The sequence below is a fragment of the Saccopteryx leptura genome, chromosome 3 (assembly GCF_036850995.1).
Source record: "Saccopteryx leptura isolate mSacLep1 chromosome 3, mSacLep1_pri_phased_curated, whole genome shotgun sequence".
NCBI lineage: Eukaryota > Metazoa > Chordata > Mammalia > Chiroptera > Emballonuridae > Saccopteryx > Saccopteryx leptura.
The window spans coordinates 121,019,325-121,044,270 of record NC_089505.1 but is presented as its reverse complement, the minus strand read 5'-3'; the positions used below and the strand labels follow the sequence as shown (position 1 = coordinate 121,044,270).

Sequence of the window (24,946 nt, the reverse complement as noted above, 5' to 3'; positions counted from 1 at the left end):
GGTTGTGGGTTTGATCATCGATCAGGGCACAACAAGCATCAACTAATACATGCATAAATAAATGGAGAAACAAATTAATGTTTCACACACTGTCTCTCTATCTCTGTCCCTTCCTCTCTCTCTTTCTCTCTCTATCAATGTTTCTCTCTTTTCTTTCTATCTTTAAAATCAATAAATAAATAAAAATTAAGACATTTGTTAAGGAACTGAGGAGTACAAAGTTGAAATATATACAACTGTTGTTACTGTCAGCTGAAAAAGTTTCACTTCCTGTTCCCCAAGGTAGATCATCCAAGTTAATCAACTCTGGTGGCTAAGCCCTAAGCTCTGCCCTCACCCTTCACCCTCCCCACAGGTGGGTGGGACAAAAATTCCAGACTGGCCTGAGGTGATCAGAGACAGTCAGCACTCCAGAAGCTGCTGCACCATGAGTGTGTCTGTGCTCAGCCTCACAAGACCCCTGGGCAGTATCTCTGGGCTCCTGCAAGTGGTCTCCCTGCTCAGTCTGGTTCTGCTGCTGCTCAAGGCAGCCCAGCTCTACCTGCGCCGGCAGTGGCTGCTGAGAACCTTCCAGGAGTTCTCATCCCCTCCTTCCCACTGGCTGTTCGGACACTATCGGGAGGTAAAAGGGAGTGTGACAGGGGATTGGGAGGGCCATCAGGGCAGGAGTCTCGGAGCATGGTTGTGGTCAGCAAGTCTGTAGGACAAAGCCTTGCTGTCTGAGCAGAACATGGTTGCTGGGGGTGAGGTGGAACATGTTGACTCCCCAGGTTGTGCTCCTCACCCCATGTGCTGGTGTTCTCAGTCTGTCGCCTCCACCTTCCTGAGGGAGAACTCCATGCTATGTTGGGAGCCCAGCACTTTGAGAACAATGGCTGTTCCTTCTTGAGTGCCCCTGTTCCAGGCCCACAGACCAAAACTTCTAGATGCTTCCCTGCCCGTGTCCACTCATTTCCATCTTCTCTGCTCAGCCCTGAGCTTGCCTGAGAACACAGACATAGGTCTCACTGATCCCAGCCTGTGGGGGGTCACAGTCTGTGGAGATTATAGACAGGAATTTAAAGATGGTATCAGGTCACAGGATGAGAGGCTGATCATAGGGTCCTGGGGGTATTATTAGGTGTAGGGAACTGACCAACTTGGTTGACCTAAGACTACGGGATTACTTAGACAGGAGATCGCAATGCTGAATCCCTGACAAGTTACTGGTACATATGAGAGAGAAGGCTTTCAGGATGGTCTCAAGGAGTACTGACATTTGAGTGGTATGATTAAAGAGAATCTCTTTATCTCCCAAATCTCAATCTTCAATCCCCTGCCCTGTGAGCTACTTGGGGCTGAAGATATCATCGCTCTATCTGAGCCCTCACACCCAGCATTGGGCCGGACACAAAGAAATGTTTGACTCAATGTGTGGATGGACATAAAAAGCAGCTTGCAAGTTGGGTGAGAAACAGTCAAGAGGCAGATTAAGCCTGACCAGGCGGTGGCACAGTAGCTACAGCGACAGACTGGGATGCGGAGACCCAGGTTCAAGACCCCAACGTTGCCAGCTTGAGCGCAGGCTCATCTGGTTTGAGCAAAGCTCACCAGTTTGGACCCAAGGTCGCTGGCTCGAGCAAGGGGTTATTCGGTCTACTGTAGCCCCATGGTCAAGGTACATATGAGAAAGCAATCAATGAACAACTAAGGCGTCGCAACAAAAAACTAATGATTGATGCTTCTTATCTCTCTCTGTTCCTGTCTGTTTGTCCCTATCTATCCCTCTCTCTGACTCTCTGTCTCTGTAAAAAAAAAAAAAAAAAAAAAAAAAAGGCCGATTAAGGTTTGTTAAGGCCCCAGGCACAGAAGAAAATATTGGGCTCTTAAGGGCCCAATGAAGGGCTTTCCCTTCATTAGAAAAAAGTATAAAGTTGGGGTTTCGAGGGGCCCTTCAGAAGTTGGAGCCCAGCGCATGCACCCAGTGTGCCCGCCGTTAAATCTGCCTCTGGAGACAGTGCCACCCAGCCAGTTCTGTCAGCACTAGTCCCTGAGGGGAAAGGTACAGAGCAAGGTGACAGGCTGCATGGACAGGGGCTCACCAAGGGCTTGTGGATAGAACAAACCTTAGGAGGTGGGATGTTGCAGAAACCTGAAGCTTCTCTTTTTCTTTGAAGGAGGCAGAGTGAAGCCAAAAATGGGAACTGTTCATATCAGCCAGAGAGAGACAACCAGAACCCAGTATGTTTATGCAAATTGTGGTGTAATAATTTCCAGATTATTTGTTGATTTGGAGGAACTGTGACTTTTATTGATGCACTTGTCACCTTCTGAGTTAAGACTGGACAGAAGGAAACACTAAAAATTCCTGCAGTTGCTTTCCCATTACACTAATGGCATTAGATGATATGTACACTCAGTAAGTGGATAATGCTATTTACATAACTCAATTACTCATGGTATGAATAAACTCTTAACTTCTGTAGCCTGAGAGACTCTGCAGCCAAATATCCTTGCTTTTATAGTATGGCCCGAGATTTCAATTCATTCAATAATCTGTTATTGGCTAAGTGAGAAATTGAATGCCACATGTTGAATCCAGTTTGAAGCTAGTCTTTCAGGCCAGATAACAAGTGACAAGGGGGGAAGTTATGTATGTGAGCTTTGTTGCCAAGCTACTTAGATTTACAACCCAGTCCTATCACATCCTTTAAATATCTGTTCTACGGCTCAATTTCCTCATTTGTAAGTTGAAGAGGAAGGTGATAAGTATAGCACTCAAGCGAGTAATTATGATATAATTGTCTTTGGCATAGACCAAGAACCAACATTACACTCATTCTAATTTGTATGAATTTAAAATAATATTAGTGCCTAGGAAGGACAACCAGGTAAAGTATAAACTCACTGCATTGAATAGGAATGGAATCGAACAGGGACCAGGGAAATGGAAACTAACATTTGAGATTCAAATAACCCAAACCACCCCATTTCCCCACATGTTCTTCTTCCAAAACCTGGAAATCATAACTGCCACCCGTGAGGAGAGCATGGGTACTAGTGCTCTCCTCCACCATGTGGACCCAGTTCCATGAACACACTGACTGTTGTGTAATTGTTCATGACTGTATTCCCAGCTCCTACAAAATTTTCAGGAAAAGGCCCAATAAACATTGGTAAGAGAATGAATGCATGTACATACAGAGAGAAAAAATGACTCAGTCCTGGCAGCTCCTCAGTCCCTGGTTCTGCCCCTTCCGCATCCTGCCTGCCTCCTGCCCTAGGACTCTGTGAAACACCCCAGGGCCCTCAGCCTCCACTTTGACCCTTTTCTCTCTTTTACATTAGCTCAAGATTATATATGTCACTTGCAAAAAAAATTTTAAACAAGACTCAATCATCCACTCTCCTACATGTGCTCATGCATTTCTTTGTTTACTTCTTTGTTGTTTTCTTTGTAAAAAAAAAAACAAGGTACAATTCCTAATAGCCACATTCTATGCAGATTCTAAAAGCACAGAGATTACAGATATTAAAGATAAGTTCACCAACATTAGGCCCAACAATTAGAACTCTGGGTTGAAATATGATAATAGAGATACCCAGGTAGCTGTAACCACATTATTACCTGTCTACCTGCTCAGAAGGCTTGGGTGTAAATGAATCTCACCTGGGCATATCCTTGAACCGTTTCCTCATTCTTCAGTGAAACAGGATACATGATCTGTTCCCAGTCATGGCTATGCCTTGAGTTTCACACAACTGTACTATTTTGTTAGGGTTGCTTAACAAACTGGTGGCTAAACAACAGAAAATGTGTTTCACAGTTCTGGAGACCAAAAGTCCAAAATCTAGTTGTTGGCAGGATTGGCTTTATCTGCAGGCTCTGAAGGAACCGTTGGCTCCAGGCCTCTCTCCTTGGCTAGTAAACCACTGTCTTCTCCACATGTCTCTTCATATCATCTTCCCTCTAGGAGTGACTGTTTCTGTGTCCAAACGTCCCCCTTTTGATAAAGACAGTTATATTGGATTAGGGTCCACTATAATGACCTCATTTTAAGTTAATTACTCTTATAAAGATGCTAATTACAAATAAAATCACATTCTGAGGTACAAGATTTAAGTCTTCAACATAGGAATTTGAAACAAACGTAATTCAGCCAATAACTCTAATATGAGTTCATGAAAAAGGCTTGTATACCATTCAGTTCTTAACTGAACATTTATTAAGCATATACTATGTGTAAGATTCTAAATGCAGTTCTGAGTAAGGGCCCCACCAGAAGCCAGAATCTGACTTTAGACCAAGTCTTGATGAAGAACAGGAATCAGCTCAGAGCCTGGCTCATCAGAAACAGTTCCAAGCTCCTGATCACTGCTGTGAGAACCAGAATTTTCTCCTTGTGGCTGGCCTACCCTTCACCACCAACTCCAAGTGCTTAGATCTAAAGAGAAAGGTTTTGTTTTCTCTTTCGCTTACTTACAGTTGCAAAAGGACCAGGAGCTAAAACAGTTACAGATCTGGGCAGAGAAATTCCCACGTGCCTGCACTCTCTGGCTGTGGGGGAGCCATGCCAACCTCACGGTTTATGACCCTGACTACATGAAGGTGATCCTGGGAAGATCAGGTAAGAGCAAACCTGCATTGAGGCTAGAAGAACCCTTTTCTCTTGAGTACATGCCCTTAGGTTGTGAAATTCCAGAAGAGACTTTTAGTTCTGCCGTCATCACCTGACTCTCTCCCAACTGCACTGTCAGCCCACAGACCAGAGTATGCCAACAATATTGACTTAAAATGAATGCTTAAACAGTTGTCTGTGACCAGTTCTCATTATCTTTTTTTTTTCATTTTCTTTTCTTTTCTTCATTTTTTTTCCTCTTTTTTCTTTCTTTCTTTCTTCCTTTATTCCTTTTCTTTCTGTCTTTTAAACAGATTGAGATAAAAAATATCCCCAGGTGTCGAAGACAATTTCCTCTATACCCTGACTTGGGATTGGCACCTCTAAATTTGCCTGTACTGGGTCATGGGAAAACTAAGCCCCCACAAATTGTAGGAAGACCACACAATTCTGTGTGTCTTCTGCACTGAGTATAGAGCCTCTATTATGGTCATCCTGTCCTGTGGGTGTTTTGCCGCTGGGACACTGATTCCGCCTTCCTGAGCACACAGTGAAAGACTTGGGGATGAGAGGTATGTGGGAGGCCACTTACAACAAACTGCCAGCTGACAGTCATCAGGAAGGAATGACTGCACATGGTGTGAGCCACAGTTGCCTCCTGAGAGTTGCCTGCCATGTTTGGTCCCCACCAGCTTTCCTGTAAGGTCCTTCCTTACCTTTCAGACCCGAAGAACCATGATGTGTACAGACACCTGGTTCCCTGGATTGGTAAGTATGTCTAACAAGAACTGCATCTACCTGCCAGGTAGATTTGTCAAGAACTAAAGCTTTGGCTCACAGAAAACAACAAGATTCCAGCACCATATCACAATCCTCATCTCTGAATCAAACATCATTTCTCTTGTTATAAAATCCTCACCCTTACAGGTGGTGGTGAGAGCCCCCTGAAATTCAGCTTCTTGTCAGCACTTCTCAGTGCTCTTCATATTGTCAGGATGACATTGGTTTATGTTCTCCTGACCTGTTCTTCCCGCCCCCTACTCTATTTCAGCCTTTATCTCACAGTTGTCATAATGGCATCCTATGTACCTGCCATTTGAGAAAATTTGCATTTCTGAAATGTACTGGCCTTTTTCCTGCTTTGCCCATAAATGCCTTCTTCTCACACCCTTGGTTCCTCCAAAATTGTTCCCAGTCATCCTTGACTCCATCTCTTTTCCCCCCACACACCTATCTGTGGTCCAGGTTATGGTTTGCTCCTGTTGAATGGGCAGACATGGTTCCAGCACCGGCGGATGTTGACCCCAGCCTTCCACTTTAACATCCTGAAGCCCTACGTGCAAATCATGGCTGACTCTGTTCAAGTGATGCTGGTAAATTCATGCATGTCTCACCTGCACACACCTACTCACAGCACAACTCACATAGTCCACACGTGTATCCTTCAGACATCCATCAGACAGAGCCAACTAGTATAACATGTTCAAAACTTACAAAGTGAAAAAGCTTCCCAAAAGTGGATGAGCAAGGAGTATTTAGGCACCAGCTTGGATCCACACAACTTTGCTCATTGCCAAGGGAAGGAAGGTCATGGAAAAACATGGTCTGCTCTCCTCTCACCTCCACGTCTTCAACAAAGTGGACTAGAGGAAAAGTCATTTCTCTGGACAACAAGACAAACTGCCACTGGCATGTTTGGGCAGTGGCCACTTCAGTGGCAGGGTGAACATTCCAGGTTTTCATCTAGGTGGGTTCTGGCCTGGGGCCCAGCGTTCCAGCATGACATTGAGCTACTCCATGGAAGAAAGTGGAGATTAGGTCTGCACTCACAGAGCCAGATCCTCCCATCTGGTCTCTAACCTCACCAGCATGTTCAGATACCATTTGATTAATGGCAGTAATTAGCATCCCTGATGTCCCAAAATTCAAAACCAATTCAGATCATTCTGAGATAACCTCTTTAATTATATAATCAAAGTTTCCCTGAAACTAGTTTTTACTTTACAGACATTTGCTGTATGATATTAATATGCTATGGTAGCTCTATTCTGGAAAGTGAGGAATGCCAAACAAGTTTCTGGAGAAAGGGAAAGAGAGCTTAATGGTCAGCAGAGGCCCTCAGGAGAGTAGAGGAGGGTCAATGTCCCCTCCCACCACAGGACAGATGGGAGGAGCTCGTCAGCCAGGACTCACATATGGAGATCTTTGAACACGTCTCCGTGATGACCCTGGACACCATCATGAAGTGTGCCTTCAGCCAGCCGGGCAACGCGCAGACAGACAGGTCAGTGATAACCATTAAGCTACACAGCTTTTGTTTTACCATCTGATGTGGACTTAGTGGACAGCAGTTCAGGCAGTTGGGATGCTCACCAGAACAAGAAGCAAGAGTCTGTCAAGAGCTCCTGGCCATGGACAAAATCCAGTCCAGCAAAATCCTTGACTCAGCCACAGGTACCTGAGCCTTGACAAAAAAGGAAGCCTATTGCTCATGTCACTTACAAAGGACTGAGGGCTCAAGGGCTCTAAGACAAAGTGACAAATGCCTCAGTGTCACCTGTTCACACTGTTTCTGGAAACTCACTGAACCACCAGGTCAGAAACCTCCCAATTCCTTACTAATTTCTGTATTTTCTCCCTTCAGGAACTCCCAATTCTACATCCAGGCCATTGATGATGTGAAAAAACTTTTTTGTTCCCGAGTGAGGAACTTCTTCTACCAGAACAACATCATCTACTGGCTGACTCCTGAAGGCCGCCGTAACCACCAGGCCTGCCAGGTTGCCCATCAACACACAGGTTGGACCCCACCTCCTGAGTTGCTCTGCTCTGTCATCGAGCTCATATCAAAGGGACTGTCCCTGACCCTCAGAAAGAGCCTGGCCTTGGATGCCTTCAAGAGCTGGGACACACCCACACTAGATATTTCCTTGTTTGGGGTCTTTGAAACCAAGAAATTAGGGTGCAAGAGACTGTGCAGGGGTTTACATGTGTCACTGCATTGAAGATATCACCCCTTCCAAGCAGCATTCAATTACAGCCTACACCATGAGTGTGCTATTGACGAGAAGCCCGACCTGCAATCAGAGGGTGCTAGAGCTCTCACCTTTGATGTGCACACCCACTGCCATGCTCATCCTGATTCACTGGCACCCAGATTGGAGCAGGGTTGGGGACAGATATAGCCATGAAGGTTCCTGTTTCTGGGCCCCCAGCGCTCTGAGCTCTGCCTGGGGACCACTGTTCTTTACAGACCAAGTGATCAAGCTGAGGAAGGTGCATCTGCAGGAGCAGGAAGAGCTGGAGAAGGTCGGGAGAAAGAAGCACTTGGATTTCCTGGACATCCTCCTCTTTGCCAGAGTGAGTGTGTGTAGGAGGGCTTAAGCCTTTTCCCAGAAGTGCAACAGAAGGGGCAAACCCTGCACTGTTCCCGTGCCTTCCCCAGATGAAGGATGGGAGCCCCTTGTCTGACAAGGACCTCCGTGCCGAAGTGGACACATTTATGTTCGAGGGTCATGACACCACTGCCAGTGGCATCTCCTGGATCCTCTATGCTCTGGCTGCGCACCCTGAGCATCAGGAGAGGTGCCGCAAGGAGGTCCAGAGCCTCCTGGGGGATGGCGCCTCCATCACCTGGTGAGTGCTCAGGAGATGGGAGAGCCCCACCCGCTCAGCTAGACAAGAAGCCCTGGTCTGCCTGGGCCCTGCCTGCCCTCGGGTTATGCTTCATTCATTTCAGGGATCACCTGGATCAGATGCCCTACACCACCATGTGCATCAAGGAGGCACTGCGACTCTATCCACCTGTACCACAAATCAGCAGAAAGCTTAGCAAGCCCATCACCTTCCCTGATGGTTGCTCCTTACCCAAAGGTCTGAACTTCACCACACTCACTATCTTAGGCACTCTGCAAGAATACATGGCACAGACTTGAATCACAGTAAAAGTTCAATAAATATTAGCTCCCTTTTAACTCACAGATAATAAGTCATCTTGGTACATTCACTTGAGTAGGATCCATCTCAATTCTGACATCTCACCTGAGTAGAGTCTTAAGTGTCTCTCATTCTCCTGGACTATCATTCCACCACTTCTTTTAAAAAAAAATGTTTTCTTCTTTTCCAAATGAGTGTTGGGGATACAGTGAGACAGACTCTAGCACACGCCCTGATTGGGATCCACCTGATAACCTCCATCTGGGGCAATGCTCTGGCCATCTGAGGCCATGCTTGCAACTGAGCCATTTTGAGGCTCTACAGAGCCATTCTCAGCCCCCAGGGCTAACTCACTCAAACCAATTGAACCATGGCTGCAAGAGGGAAGAGAGAAAGAGTAGAGGGGGAGGGGTGAAGAAACTGATGGTCACTTCTCTTGTGGCCGAGCAACAGAGTAGCATCCCCAGATGTGCAGAGCATCACCCCATAAGGGGCTAGCCAGGTGGATCTCATTCAGGGTGCATGTGAAAGTGTGTCCCTGCCTCCCAGCCTCTCACTTAATAAAAAAATAAAAATAATCCATTTTTATGACACTACAGTAATTCCATTCAATGGAACTGATGATCTATGATTTTTTTTAATATGAAAGTGTATTTTACTATGAGAACAAAGCTACAAAAAATTAGATTATTGGAATAATTTCCTACAATTATCTTTTTTTTATTCTTATTGAATTAATTGGGGTGACACTGGTCAATAAAATTATATAAGTTTCAGGTATACAATTCTATAATACATCATTTTTGTATTGTTTTGTGTGTTCATCACCCCAAGTGAAGTCTTTTTCCATCACCATTTATATTCACTATAGCCTCTTCTTTCTCTTCCCAGCCCTCTCTCACTCTGGCAGTCACCACACTATTGTCCTGTTGTCAGTGTCTACGAGTTGGTTGCGGTTTTTTTCCTTGTTTTCCTAATCCCTTCTCCTTTGATTCTAACATTCCATGTTCCAATCCCAACTCCAGATTACAGGATTCTAAGGCAATTCTGTCTGCACTGTCAAATATGTTGGCATATCCTCCATATTTGAGGTGCATAACTCATTTGGGGTCTAGGAAATAAGATCAGAAAATCCATTGTAATGGGTTAGAAGATGATCCAGTCTCTGAGGAGTTGACCGAGAACAGCTGATGACCCGATCTGAGACTCCTGCCATGGGTAGAGACCACCCCTTGGCCCACATTTGATCTGGATTACAACCCTGCCATATCTTATCTGTGTGATAGAAGGAAAGTTGCTCAGCCTCTCTGAAGCTCAGTTGCATCATCTGTACAGTGGAAATGTCAGTCCCTCTTTGCAGGGTTGTTGTGAATATTGAATGAGTTAATCCATAATACCCAAGGTCTTATGAATGGCACTTGAAAAATGTGGGATTTAACTTGAGTTGCTCCAAAAAATAAGCCTTCAATTTTTTCTTGTTTCACAGTCCTTGGTCATGCTTATCTACTTCTAATGTGTGCACATATGCTTTGTCAGGTCCACTCTACCTCTATTGCCATAAGATCGTTCCACTCAGATAATTCTCATTGTGGCTCCCAAGGTTTGTGTGCATGCACCTGTCCCCTCCTGGCATGTGTGTGATTGCTCTTCTCTCTTCTCCCTGCCCTACAGGAGTCATAGTCACACTTTCCATTTATGCCCTTCACCACAATCCAAAGGTGTGGCCAGATCCAGAGGTATGATGGCTGTGGGAGGGAGGATGGGCTGATCTCTCGAGACAATCCCTTCTCCTGCTTCAACCCCTGGGAGTCTCGTGTCCTCATGGATTGGAAGGAGGGATGTGACCTACCTGTCCCGGCCCTGGTGCTCTCTCTGCAGGTGTTTGACCCATCCCGTTTTGCACCGGGTTCTGATATACACAGCCATGCTTTCCTGCCCTTCTCAGGAGGATCAAGGTGAGTGTTCTGTACTTGGGGTGAGGTATCACGGGAGCATACCCTGATGTTTGTGACCACTACATTTATATGTGGTGTCTGCAGTTATGGTTTTATATGAGGGTGTGTTGGGAGTGAGGCATTTGTTAATATGTACAAAGGAAAAGTGGCATTTCAGAACATGACACAGACACTTTACTCACTGACTTTCTCTCAAAAGCAATTGATTGTCCTTATTTTGAACTGTGTTGCCAACGTTTTATTATGTAGACAGTGGGACTATGGTATATAAATCCCACTTTATATAAAGAATTTTGCCATTTGACTTTGGGTGATGGACATACAATACAATCAAGCAGTTCAAATGTTATAGAGATGCTTACCTGAAACCTATGCATTCTTATTGACCTATGTCAGCTCATTAAATTTAATTTCTAAATAAATAAATATTAAAATTTTTTAAGAAAAAATAAAAAATAGAACTTTGCCAACTGGAAAAGTTGTCATGATTATGTGAATATTAATATATAGTCAAACTTTTGTTGGAATAGATTGCAAAAATAGAGTTACACAATGGTCAGAAACACTCTTCAGTGGCTACTCTCCCAATGGCCATCCGCAATGCAGTGTTGGTCATTGTTTTGAAGTTCAGTAATTCTAGAGTTTTCTACACTTCAGGAATATGACTTCTCACACTTATAATTTTCCATAAAAATTAAGCTTCAGATTGATTTCCTCAGTTATCAGTAATATTAAAAGGAGGTTTTTTCATATTCCTCAGGGCAGTCCAGCCTTTTCTACTTCACTGATCTGCCACTCACAGTGTCTGTGATATTAGTATCTGATTGGATTTCCAGCTCCTTCCTTGTGCTAACTGTTCAAACGCAGTGCATGAACAGTGCAGTAGCCGTTTGAAGAGAGTTTCACTCCAATGTGTGTGTCTCTAGGTTTACAATCTATCCCAACAGAAATTTGACTGTATATGAATATTCACATAAGTATGACAATTTTTCCAGTTCACAGAATTCTTTTTTTTTTATAATTTTATTTTTTTAATGGGGCGACATCAATAAATCAGGATACATATATTCAAAGATAACATGTCCAGGTTATCTTGTCGTTCAATTATGTTGCATACCCATCACCCAAAGTCAGATTGTCCTCTGTCACCTTCTATCTAGTTTTCTTTGTGCCCCTCCCTCTCCCCCTTCCCTCTCCCTCTCCCCCCTCCCCCCATAACCACCACACTCTTATCAATGTCTCTTAGTCTCGCTATTATGTCCCACCTACGTATGGAATAATGCAGTTCCTGGTTTTTTCTAATTTACTTATTTCACTTCGTATAATGTTATCAAGATCCCACCATTTTGCAGTAAATGATCCGATGTCATCATTTCCTATGGCTGAGTAGTATTCCATAGTGTATATGTGCCACATCTTCTTTATCCAGTCATCTATTGAAGGGCTTTTTGGTTGTTTCCATGTCCTGGCCACTGTGAACAATGCTGCAATAAACATAGGGCTGCATGTGTCTTTACGTATCAATGTTTCTGAGTTTTGGGGTTATATACCCAGTAGAGGGATTGCTGGGTCATAAGGTAGTTCTATTTTCAGTTTTCTGAGGAACCACCATACTTTCTTCCATAATGGTTGTACTACTTTACATTCCCACCAACAGTGGATGAGGGTTCCTTTTTCTCCACAGCCTCTCCAACATTTGCTATTACCTGTCTTGTTAATAATAGCTAATCTAACAGGTGTGAGGTGGTATCTCATTTCAGTTTTGATTTGCATTTCTCTAATAACTAAAGAAGATGAGCATCTTTTCATATATCTGTTGGCCATTTGTATTTCTTCCTGGGAGAAGTGTCTGTTCATGTCCTCTTCCCATTTTTTTATTGGATTGTTTGTTTGTTTGTTGTTGAGTTTTATGAGTTCTTTGTATATTTTGGATATTAGGCCCTTATCTGAGCTGTTGTTTGAAAATATCATTTCCCACTTAGTTGGTTGTCTGTTTATTTTGTTATTGGTTTCTCTTGCTGAGCAAAAACTTCTTAGTCTAATGTAGTCCCATTCATGAATTTTTGCCTTCACTTCTCTTGCCTTTGGAGTCAAATTCATAAAATGTTCTTTAAAACCCAGGTCCATGAGTTTAGTACCTATGTCTTCTTCTATGTACTTTATTGTTTTAGGTTTTATGTTTAGATCTTTGATCCACTTTGAGTTAATTTTAGTACAGGGGGACAAACTGTAGTCGAGTTTCATTCTTTTGCATGTGGCTTTCCAGTTTTCCCAGCACCATTTATTGAAGAGGCTGTCTTTTCTCCATTGTGTGTTGTTGGCCCCTTTATCAAAAATTATTTGACTATATATATGTGGTTTTATTTCTGGGATTTCTATTTTGTTCCATTGGTCTGAGTGTCCATTTTTCTGCCAATACCATGCTGTTTGGATTGTTGTGGCCCTATAATATAGTTTGAAGTCAGGTATTGTAATGCCCCCAGCATCATTCTTTTTCTTTAGGATTGCTTTGGCTATTTGGGGTTTTTTATAGTTCCATATAAATCTGATGATTTTTTGTTCCATTTCTTTAAAAAATGTCATTGGAATTTTGATGGGAATTGCATTAAATTTGTATATTGCTTTGGGTAATATGGCCATCTTGATTATATTTATTCTTCCTAACCAAGAACAAGGAATATTCTTCCATCTCATTATATCTTTTTCGATTTCCCTTAACAATGGTTTATAGTTTTCATTATATAAGTCCTTTACATTCTTTGTTATGTTTATTCCTAAGTTTTTTTGGTTTTTTTTTTTTGCAATCCTGAAGGGGATTATTCTTTGGAGTTCGTTCTCAAATGTTTCATTGTTGGCATATAGAAAGGCTATTGACTTCTGTATGTTAATTTTGTATCCTGCGACCTTACTGTATTGGCTTATTGTTTCCAGTAGTCTTTTTGTGGATTCTTTTGGGGATTTTTTTTTTTTGTATTTTTCTGAAGCTGGAAACAGGAGAGACAGTCAGACAGACTCCCGCATGTGCCCGACCGGGATCCACCCGGCACGCCCACCAGGGGCAACGTTCTGCCCACCAGGGGGCAATGCTCTGTCCCTCCAGGGCGTCACTCTGCTGCGACCAGAGCCACTCTAGCGCCTGGGGCAGAGGCCAAGGAGCCATCCCCAGCACCCGGGCCATCTTTGCTCCAATGGAGCCTTGGCTGTGGATGGGGAAGAGAGAGACAGAGAGGAAGGGGGGGATTGGAGAAGCAAATGGGCGCTTCTCCTATGTGCCCTGGCTGGGAATCGAACCTGGGTCCCCCGCACGCCAGGCTGATGCTCTACCGCTGAGCCAACCGGCCAGGGCCTCTTTGGGGATTTTGATGTATAGGATCATATCATCAGCAAAAAGTGATACCTTTACTTCTTCTTTTCCGATTTGGATGCCTTTTATTTCTTTGTCTTGTCTGATTGCTCTGGCACCAGAACACCTCTAGTACCACATTAAATAAGACTGGAGAGAGTGGACAACCCTGTTTTGTTCCTGATTTAAGGGGGAAAGCCTTCAGTTTTGTGCCATTTAATATGATGTTAGCTGATGGTTTATCATATATGGCCTTTATCATGTTGAGATATTTTCCTTCTATACCCATTTTGTTGAGAGTCTTAAACATAAAATTGTGTTGTATTTTATCGAAAGCCTTTTCTGCGTTTATTGATAAGATCATGTGGTTTTTGTTCTTTGTTTTGTTGATATGGTGTATTACGTTAACCGTTTTACGTATGTTGAACCATCCTTGAGATTCTGGGATGAATCCCACTTGATCATGATGTATTATTTTTTTAAATATGTTGTTGTATTCAATTTGCTAGTATTTTATTTAGTATTTTAGCATCTGTATTTATTAGAGATATTGGTCTGTAGTTTTCTTTTTCTGTGCCATCCTTGCCTGGTTTTGGTATGAGGGTTATGTTGGTCTCATAAAATATGTTTGGAAGTATTGCTTCTTCTTCAATTTTTTGGAAGACTTTCAGTAGACTAGGAACCAAGTCTTCTTTGAATGTTTGATAAAATTCGCTGGTATAGCCATCTGGGCCTGGACTTCTTTTTGGGGGGAGGTTTTTAATGGTTTTTTCTATTTCTTCTCTACTAATAGGTCTGTTTAGGCTTTCTGCTTCTTCTTGACTCAGTCTAGGAAGGTTGTATTGTTCTAGGAATTTACCCATTTCTTCTAGGTTGTTGAATTTAGTGGCATAAAGTTTTGCATAGTATTCTACAATAATTCTTTGTATATCTACGGTGTCCATGCTGATTTCTCTTCTTTCATTTTGGATTTTGTTTATATGAGTTCTTTTTTTTTTTTTTCTTGGTAAATCTTGCCAAGGGTTTGTCAATTTTGTTGATCTTTTCAAAGAACCAGCTCCTTGTTTTATTGATTTTTTCTATAGTTTTTCTGTTCTCTATTTCGTTTATTTCTGCTCTGATTTTTATTATCTCCTTTCTTCGGCTGGTTTTGGGTTGTCTTTGTTCTTCTTTTTCTAGTTCCTTAAGGTGTGAAGTTAAGTGGTTCACTTGGGCTCTCTCTTGTTTGTTCATATATGCCTGAAGTGATATGAACTTCCCTCTTATCACTGCTTTTGCTGCATCCCATAGATTCTGACATGTCGTATTGTCATTTTCATTTGTTTGTATATATCTTTTGATCTCTGCACTTATTTCTTCTTTGGCCTATTCATTTTTTTAAAGTATGTTGTTTAGTTTCCACATTTTTGGGGATGTTTTTCCTCTTTTTTGCAGTTGAATTCTAGTTTCAAGGCTTTATGATCAGAAAATATGCTTGATACAACTTCGATTTTTCTGAATTTGCTGATGTTGTTTTTGTGGCCCAACATATGGTCAATTCTTGAGAATGATCCATGTACACGGGAGAAAAATGTATACTCAGTCACTTTGGGATGAAATGTCCTGTAGATGTCTATCATATCCAGGTGCTCTAGTGTTTTGTTTAAGGCCATTATATCTTTGTTGATTCTCTGTTTGGATGACCGATCTAGAGCCGTCAGCGGTGTATTGAGGTCTCCAAGTATGATTGTGTTTTTGTCAGTTTTTGTTTTAAGGTCAATAAGTAGCTGTCTTATATATTTTGGTGCTCCTTGGTTTGGTGCATATATATTAAGAATTGATATGTCTTCTTGATTCAGTGTCCCCTTAGCCATTATGAAATGGCCATTTTTGTCTCTGAGTACTTTTGCTGTCTTGTAGTCAGCATTATCAGATATGACTATTGCTACACCTGCTTTTTTTTTGGATGTTATTTGCTTGGAGTATTGTTTTCCAGCCTTTCACTTTGAATTTGTTTTTATCCTTGTTACTTAGATGAGTTTCTTGTAGGCAGCATAGAGTTGGATTTTCTTTTTTAATCCATTCTGCTACTCTGTGCCTTTTTATTGGTGAGTTTAATCCGTTTACATTTAGTGTAATTATTGACACTTGTGAGTTTCCTATTGCCATTTTATATCTTGCTTTCTGTTAATTTTGTGTATGGTTTGATCCTTCTCTTTCGTTTTTCTATCTTTTGTTTTTATTTGGTTGTATTCCATATGTCTTACCTCTGTTGCTATCTTTTTTAAATCATGTGCTTCTGTGGTGGTTTTTTCAATGGTGGTTACCTTTAAGTAATGAAAAGGGTTCCTACCCTGTTCATTGTAGTGCACTATTTTGTGAGTACTTTTGCACTCCATCGTCCTTTGCTACTGTTAATTTCCATCCTCTCCCCCCCTTTCTTTTTGTTGTTGTCACAGTTTAAATTTGGTTTTATTGTGTTCTTCTTGGAGCTTTTACTTGTGGCTTTGTTTGTTTTTTTTTCTTTGTATCTGATTGGAGAACACCCTTTAGTAATTCCTGGAGTAGGGGTTTTCTGATGATAAATTCCCTCATCTTTTCTGTATCTGTGAATGTTTTTATTTCTCCTTCATATTTGAAAGATAGCTTTGATGGGTATAGTATTCGTGGCTGAAAGTTCCTCTCTTTCAGGACTTTAAATATTGGGGTCCACTCTCTTCTAGCTTGTAGAGTTTCTGTTGAGAAATCTGATGATAATCTAATAGGCCTTCCTTTATATGTTGTATTCTTTTCCCTGGCTGCTTTGAGAATTTTTTCTTTGTCGTTGGTTTGTACCAATTTCATTATGATGTGCCTTGGAGTAGGTTTGTTGGGGTTAAGAAAACTCAGAGTTCTGTTTGCTTCTTGAATTTGAGGCTTTAGTTCTTTCCACAGGCTTGGGAAGTTCTCATCTATTATTTGTTTGAGTATGTCTTCCAATCCATTTTCTCTCTCTTCTCCCTCTGATATACCTATTATTCTTATGTTATTCTTTTTGATGGAGTCAGATAATTCTTGTAGGGCTACCTCATTTTTTTTAATTTTTGAGTCTCTTTCTTCTTCTCTCTGTTGTGCTTCAAGTTGCTTGTCTTCTATTTCACTAATCCTACCTTCTATCTGGCCTGTTCTATTAGCTAAGCTTGTTACCTCGTTTTTCAGCTCATGAATTGAGTTTTTTATCTCTGGTTTATTTGTTTTTATAGTTTCAATTTCCTTGGAAATATATTCTTTGTGTTCATTGAGTTGTTTTCTGAGCTCCCTAAATTGCCTTTCTGTGTTTTCTTGTATATCTCTGAGTATTTTTAGAATTTCTATTTTCAATTCTCTGTCGTTTAACTCCAAGATTTCCAATATATTAAATTTTTCTCCATAGATTTTTCCTCATCTATCTGTGTTACCTCTCTTTCTTTTGTATCCATGATATTCGATTTTCTCTTCCTTAATGGCATCTGAGGGTGGTTTTGTTGATAGTATTAATGAGATTTAATAAAGAATAAAAAGTTAAAAAAATAAAAAATAAAAGAGTTGTTTTTTAAAAAAAATTAATAATAAAGAAAAATTAAATTAAAATAAAAAAAGGAAATTATTCCCCCCCCCCTTTTTTTCCTCTCCTCTCCTCTCCCCTCTTTCTTGAGAAAATCTTGTGGTGAACTGTGAATTATATTGTACTAAATAGAACAAACAATGCCTGTAATGGAGGGCCTGAATTAGGGAGAAGTAATAAAGGGGCAAAAAAAAAAAAAGAAAAAAAAGTGGGTATGGACCCACAAAAAGCAAATAAGGAAAAAATTAGGGTCAAGAATAAAATGATTTGCTTTTAGGTGTTGGTTGACTAAGAGTTATGATGAGAGGAATAAGAGAGAAACAGGAAAATGGGGGGACAAATTAAAAAATTACTATTGTATTTAGTGGAACAAGAACTAGATAAAATGGAGAGCCAGAGATGGGAGCACTGCTAGTGAGTTAAAAAGGTGAAGGAAGAACCCCCCAAAATGCCACAAACATAAGTTTGAGTCCCAGATAAGATAATTTGTTCGTTATTGAGGTTTGAATGAGAGGAGACGTAAAGGAGAAAGGAAGAAACTAATATAGAGGGAGAAAAGAAAGAGAGAAAGAGAAAAAAAGAGGGTATCACTAAAAGAAGAAAAAAGAGGAGAGAGAAAGAGAGAGTTAAGGGTTTTGGAGTGCAACCCTCATAGAGAGAAAGGAAGAGGAAAGAAAAGATAATGGGAGATGTAACACTTATGAGTAGTGTAGTTCAAGGAGAGGAGAGAGTAAGACCAGTAGAGAGTTAAACGACCAAATTGGAGGAGGAAAAAAAAAATCAAGAATGAAGAGAAACAAACGAACAAATATAATAAAATGGGATAGATTATAAAGTCTGTGGATTATTCTTGATTTTGAGAGGTTATCTTCTTGCTTTTTCTTTTCTCTCCCTCTTCCTAGTCGGTGACTCTGTACCCAGGGTTCTGCCCCTTTGGCATGCTCAGGTAGAGGTTTGCAGTTGATAAGTCTCTATGGCGATGTCATGTATTGTGCTTCAGTCTCGTTGGCAGTCAAGGCTCATTAGCATTTATAGGCTCTGACAATGAGAGAGTCTGTGTTCCTGGAGCCTCTCTCCTAGTCTTTCCTTCCTCAATTAGTAGCCTGATAATCCAGCTATGGGGTTGCTGCTGCCTCTGCCTGGATAGTAAGAGGCTCAAAGAGCTGGCAACTCCCCACTTTATTCCCACTCAGCACAGGGCTCTGGGTAAGGCTCAGTCAGTCAGAGCTGCTAGCATAATCAGGCAGGGCTTCCGCCCACTCAAAGACCTCTGGCTCTGCCACTCTGTCCGGTACCATGGGCAGGTGCCCACTCCTGGGGCACTTGGAGGAAACTCTCACTCACTTTCTGTGCGCAGTCCAGGATATCAGGCCGGCAGTCTCACACTCTGAGTGAAACCCCCGCCCGCACGGAAAAATTCCAGCATTGTAATTGGCTCCCGCTCCCTCCCCATGCGTGGCTTTTTCAGGGTGCTGGGGCGGCCTGGAAATTCCTCTTTTGGCCCACACAAGGGCCCCTCACTCTGCCCCTCAGTGGGATAACACGGGCGCCCACTGCTGAGGTGCTTGGAGGAATCTCTTGCCCACTCTCCGTGCGCGCAGGCCAGGATATCAGGCCGGCCGCCTCATACTTTGAGTGAAACCCCTGCCTGCACAGAAAAGTTCCAGCGTTGGAATTGGCTCTTGCTCCCTTCCCATGCATGGCTTTTTCAGGGCGCTGGGGCAGCCCGAGATTCTGCTTTTGGCCCACACAAAGGCCTCTGACTCTGCCCCTCTGTGGGATAACACCGGCTCCCACTGCTGAGGTGCTTGGAGGAATCTCTTGCCCACTCTCCATGCGCGCAGACCAGGATATCAGGCCAGCCGTCTCACCCTCTGAGTGAAACCTTCGCCCACACGGGAAAGTTCCAGTGTTGGAATTGGCTCTTGCTCCCTCCCCGTGCATGGCTTTTTCAGGGTGCTGGGGTGGCCCAGAGATTCCGCTTTTGGACCACACAAAGGCCTCTGACTCTGACTCTTTGTGGGATAACACAGGCACCCACTCCTGGGGCTTTCGAAGGAATCTCTTGCCCACTATCTGCGCGCGCCGACCAGGAGATCAGGGAAAATGGCTGCCCCACTTGTCTTTCTTTGTCTGGGTTTGGTGCGAGCATTAGCTTGTATTGCCTGGGTTGCCACAGGTACAGTTTTTCCTCGGCTTGGATCTCTGTGCCACAGCCTGGTTCGGCCGTTTGTGCTGCGGCCTGGATCTATTCACCCCCTTTGCCCACCTTAGTTTCTATATTCTCAGTTCCCAGTGAAAACAGCCCTATTTAGGTTAGTGAGGAAGGCAGAGCATTTCTTACTCCCTATTTCCTTCGGGGTTTGATTATATATTTAGCCAATTTTTCGCTTGACGATACCTTCGGGTTTGAAACATCTGGAGGCTCCAAGGATAGGTTTTCCTGTTTCTGATTGAAGATCTTGTTGAGTTTTGGGGGAGATTTATTGGTATCACTTCCTACTGCCCCATTACTCTGATGTCATCTCCCACAGAATTCTTTTTTTTTTTTTTTTTTGGAGAGAAGATGCAAGTTTATTATTTTTTTTAAAGGGAGTAAAGTGATGTAACTAGATTGGGACACCCAAGCTGCAGGGTAGTGAGAAATAAGGCTGGAGGGGCCGATGAGCCTTATGTCACTTCGTCAGGTGGTTTTCAGCAGAGCCTGCTGCCAAACTCGTATCCATATCTGTACCCATGTGCTCATTGGAAGGTGGTGGTGGTGATGCATGTTCTGTAAAGGATTTTATCAGGGCAGGCCAAATTTGGAAGTTTGGGCATCAAATGGAATGTTAGTGGTCATTTATAACTTGCATTCCAGGCTGGTCAATTTCTGACTTTCTGGGTGACTTGTACCTTAACAAGAAACACATTAAATGCAAGGGTTGGTGAATTGGTGACTCAGTTGAGCAGTGCGGGAAAGACTATTACTGAACGTACTGATTGGATTGAAAAGGACTGAGAGCATTTTCCACTGTTGGGGTTCTTTTTTTTTTTTTTTTTTTTAGTGTTCTTTTTTTTTTAATAAATTTTTTAATGTTAATGGGATGACATTAATAAATCAGGGTACATATATTCAAAGAAAACATGTCTAGGTTATCTTATCATTAAATTATGTTGCATACCCCTCGCCCAGAGTCAGTTTGTCCTCCGTCAGCCTCTATCTAGTTTTCTCTGTGCCCCTCCCCCTCCCCCTAACTCTCTCCCTCCCTCCCTCCCATGTCCTCCCTCCCCCCACCCCTGGTAACCACCACACTCTTGTCCATGTCTCTTAGTCTCGTTTTTATGTTCCACCAATGTATGGAATCATGAAGTTCTTGGTTTTTTCTGATTTACTTATTTCACTCCGTATAATGTTATCAAGATCCCACCATTTTGCTGTAAATGATCTGATGTCATCATTTCTTATGGTTGAGTAGTATTCCATAGTGAATATGTGCCACATCTTCTATATCCAGTCTTCTACTGAAGAGCTTTTTGGTTGTTTCCATGTCTTGGCCACTATGAACAGTGCTGCAATGAACATGGGGCTACATGTGTCTTTACATATCAATGTTTCTGAGGTTTTGGGGTATATACCCAGTAGAGGGATTGCTGGGTCATAAGGTAGTTCTATTTGCAGTTTTTTGAGGAACCACCATACTTTCCTCCATAATGGTTGTACTACTTTACAGTCCCACCAACACTGGATGAGAGTTCCCTTTTCTCCGCAGCCTCTCCAACATTTGCTATTACCTGTCTTGTTGATAATAGCTAATCTAACAGGAGTGAGGTGGTATCTCATTGTAGTTTTGATTTGCATTTCTCTAATAACTAATGAAGCTGAGCATCTTTTCATATATCTGTTGGCCATCTGTATTTCTTCCTGGGAGAAGTGTCTGTTCATGTCCTCTTCCCATTTTTTTATTGGATTGTTTGTTTGTTTGTTGTTGAGTTTTATGAGTTCTTTGTAAATTTTGGATATTAGGCCCTTATCTGAGCTGCTGTTTGAAAATAACATTTCCCATTTAGTTGGCTGTCTGTTTATTTTGATATCAGTTTCTCTTGCTGAGCAAAAACTTTTTATTCTGATGTACTCCCATTCATTTATCTTTGCTTTCACTTCTCTTGCCTTTGGAGTCAAGTTCATAAAATGTTCTTTAAAACCCAGGTCCATGAGTTTAGTACCTATGTCTTCTTCTATGTACTTTATTGTTTCAGATCTTATATTTAGGTCTTTGATCCATTTTGAATTAATTTCAGTACATGGGGACAAGCTGTAATCCAGTTTCATTCTTTTGCATGTGGTTTTCCAGTTTTCCCAACACCATTTGTTGAAGAGGCTTTCTTTTCTCCATTGTGTGTTGTTGGCCCCTTTATCAAAGATTATTTGACCATATATATGTGCTTTTATTTCTGGGCTTTCTATTCTGTTCCATTGGTCTGAGTGTCTATTTTTCTGCCAATACCATGCTGTTTTGATTATCTTGTCCCTATAATATAGTTTAAAGTCAAGTATTGTAATGCCCCCAGCTTCATTCTTTTTCCTTAGGATTGCTTTGGCTATTCGGGGTTTTTTATAGTTCCATATAAATCTGATGATTTTTTGTTCCATTTTTTAAAAAATGTCATAGGAATATTGATGGGAATTGCATTAAATTAATATATTGCTTTGGGTAATGTGGCCATTTTAATTATATTTATTCTTCCTATCCAAGAACAAGGAATATTTTTCCATCTCATTGTGTCTTTTTCTATTTCTCTTAACAATGCCTTCTAGTTTTCATTATATAGGTCCTTTACATTCTTTGTTATGTTTATTCCTAGGTATTTTATTTTTTTTGTTGCAATCGTGAAGGGGATTATTTTTTTGAGTTCGTTTTCTAATATTTCATTATTGGCATATAGAAAGGCTATGGACTTTTGTATGTTAATTTTGTATCCTGCGACCTTACTGTATTGGTTTATTGTTTCTAGTAATCTTTTTGTGGAGTCCTTCAGGTTTTCGATGTATAGGATCATATCATCAGCAAAAAGTGATACCTTTACTTCTTCTTTTCCGATATGGATGCCTTTTATTTCTTTGTCTAGTCTGATTGCTCTGGCCAGAACTTCTAGCACCACGTTAAATAAGAGTGGAAAGAGTGGACAACCCTGTCTTGTTCCTGATTTAAGGTGGAAAGTCCTCAGTTTTATGCCATTTAATATGATGTTGGCTGATGGTTTATCATATATGGCCTTTATCATGTTGAGATATTTTCCTTCTATACCCATTTTGTTGAGAGTCTTAAACATAAAATTGTATTGTATTTTATCAAAAGCCTTTTCTGCATCTATTGATAAGATCATGTGGTTTTTGTTCTTTGTTTTGTTGATATGGTGTATTACGTTAACCATTTTACGTATGTTGAACCATCCTTGAGATTCTGGGATGAATCCCACTTGATCATGATGTATTATGTTTTTAATATGTTGTTGTATTCGATTTGCCAGTATTTTGTTTAGTATTTTAGCATCTGTATTCATTAGAGATATTGGTCTATAGTTTTCTTTTTTTGTGCCATCCTTGCCAGGTTTCGATATGAGGGTTATGTTGGCCTCATAAAATGTGTTTGGAAGTATTGCTTCTTCTTCAATTTTTTGGAAGACTTTGAGTAGAATAGGAACCAAGTCTTTTTTGAATGTTTGATAGAATTCACTAGTATAACCATCTGGGCCTGGACTTTTATTTTTGGGGAGGTTTTTAATAGTTTTTTCTATTTCCTCCCTGCTGATTGGTCTGTTTAGGCTTTCTGCTTCTTCTGTTAGGCTTTCTGCTTCTTCCTAGACTCAGTCTAGGAAGGTTGTATTGTTCTAGGAATTTATCCATTTCTTCTAGATTGTTGTATTTGGTGGCATATAGTTTTTCATAGTATTCTACAATAATTCTTTGTATATCTATGATGTCTGTGGTGATTTCTCCTCTTTCATTTTGCATTTTATTTATTTGAGTCCTGTGCCTTTTTTCCTTGGTGAGTCTTGCCAAGGGTTTGTCAATTTTGTTGATCTTTTCAAAGAACCAGCTCCTTGTTTTATTGATTTTTTCTATAGTTTTTCTGTTCTCTATTTCGTTTATTTCTGCTCTGATTTTTATTATCTCCTTTCTTCGGCTGGTTTTGGGTTGTCTTTGTTCTTCTTTTTCTAGTTCCTTAAGGTGTGAAGTTCAGTGGTTTACTTGGGCTCTCTCTTGTTTGTTCATATAGGCCTGAAGTGATATGAACTTTCCTCTTATTACTGCTTTTGCTGCATCCCAGAGATTCTGACATGTCGTATTTTCATTTTCATTTGTCTGTATATATCTTTTGATCTCTGCGCTTATTTATTCTTTGACCCATTCATTTTTTAGAAGTATGTTGTTTAGTTTCCACATTTTTGTGGGGTTTTCCCCCTCTTTTTTGCAGTTGAATTCTAGTTTCAAGGCTTTATGATCAGAGAATATGCTTGGCACAATTTCAATTTTTCTAAATTTGCTGATATTGTCTTTGTGGCCCAACATATGGTCAATTCTTGAGAATGTTCCATGTACACTAGAGAAAAATGTATACTCTGTTGCTTTGGGATGAAGTGTCCTGTAGATGTCTATCATATCCAGGTGTTCTAATATTTCGTTTAAGGCCACTATATTTTTATTGATTCTCTGTTTGGATGACCGATCTAGAGCCGTCAGCGGAGTATTGAGGTCTCCAAGTATGATTGTATTTTTGTTAGTTTTTGTTTTAAGGTCAATAAGTAGCTGTCTTATATATTTTGGTGCTCCTTGGTTTGGTGCGTATATATTAAGGATTGTTATGTCTTCTTGATTCAACTTCCCCTTAATCATTATGAAATGACCATTTTTGTCTCTGAGTACTTTTGCTGTCTTGTAGTCAGCATTATTAGATATGAGTATTGCTACACCTGCTTTTTTTTGGGTGTTGTTTGCTTGGAGTATTGTTTTCCAGCCTTTCACTTTGAATTTGTTTTTATCCTTGTTGCTTAGATATGTTTGTAGGCAGCATACAGTTAGATTTTCTTTTTTAATCGATTCTGCTACTCTGTGTCTTTTTATTGGTGAGTTTAATCCATTTACATTTAGTGTAATTATTGACACTTGTGGGTTCCCTATTGCCATTTTATAAATTACTTTCTGTTAGTTTTGTATCTTGTTTGATACTTCTCTTTTGTTTTTCTATCATTTGTTTTTGTTTGTTTGTATTCCATTCTTCTTTTCTCTGTTGCTACCTTTTTTAAGTCAAGTGTTTTTGTGGTGGTTTTTTCAAGGGTGGTTACCATTAAGTAATGAAAAGGATACCTACCATATTCATTGTAGTACCCTATCTTATGAGTATTTCTGCACTTCATCGTCCTTTGCTACTGTTAATCTCCATCCTCTCCCCCCTTTTTTTTCTTTTGTTGTCACAGTTTAAGTTTGGTTTTATTGTGTTCTTGGTGGAGCTGTTACTTGTGGTTTTGTTTTCTTTTGTTCTTTGAATCTGGTTGGAAAACCCCCTTTAGT

The 24,946-nt window shown here is 41.0% G+C and overlaps 1 protein-coding gene across 1 annotated transcript in view; it reads left to right on the top strand.

Moving 5' to 3' along the window:
• Nucleotides 1-390: 390 nt before the first annotated feature.
• The window catches only part of LOC136400106 (cytochrome P450 4A11-like), a 31,045-nt gene continuing 6,489 nt past the window's right edge, over nucleotides 391-24,946 (top strand). The window contains exons 1-11 of the mRNA XM_066376202.1: nucleotides 391-622; nucleotides 4,466-4,607; nucleotides 5,322-5,366; nucleotides 5,844-5,971; nucleotides 6,758-6,882; nucleotides 7,243-7,397; nucleotides 7,852-7,958; nucleotides 8,044-8,234; nucleotides 8,338-8,471; nucleotides 10,206-10,270; nucleotides 10,413-10,489. Of these exons, the coding sequence (XP_066232299.1) occupies nucleotides 428-622; nucleotides 4,466-4,607; nucleotides 5,322-5,366; nucleotides 5,844-5,971; nucleotides 6,758-6,882; nucleotides 7,243-7,397; nucleotides 7,852-7,958; nucleotides 8,044-8,234; nucleotides 8,338-8,471; nucleotides 10,206-10,270; nucleotides 10,413-10,489 (1,364 nt within the window). The 5' untranslated portion in view covers nucleotides 391-427. The remainder of the gene's footprint in view (nucleotides 623-4,465; nucleotides 4,608-5,321; nucleotides 5,367-5,843; nucleotides 5,972-6,757; nucleotides 6,883-7,242; nucleotides 7,398-7,851; nucleotides 7,959-8,043; nucleotides 8,235-8,337; nucleotides 8,472-10,205; nucleotides 10,271-10,412; nucleotides 10,490-24,946) is intronic.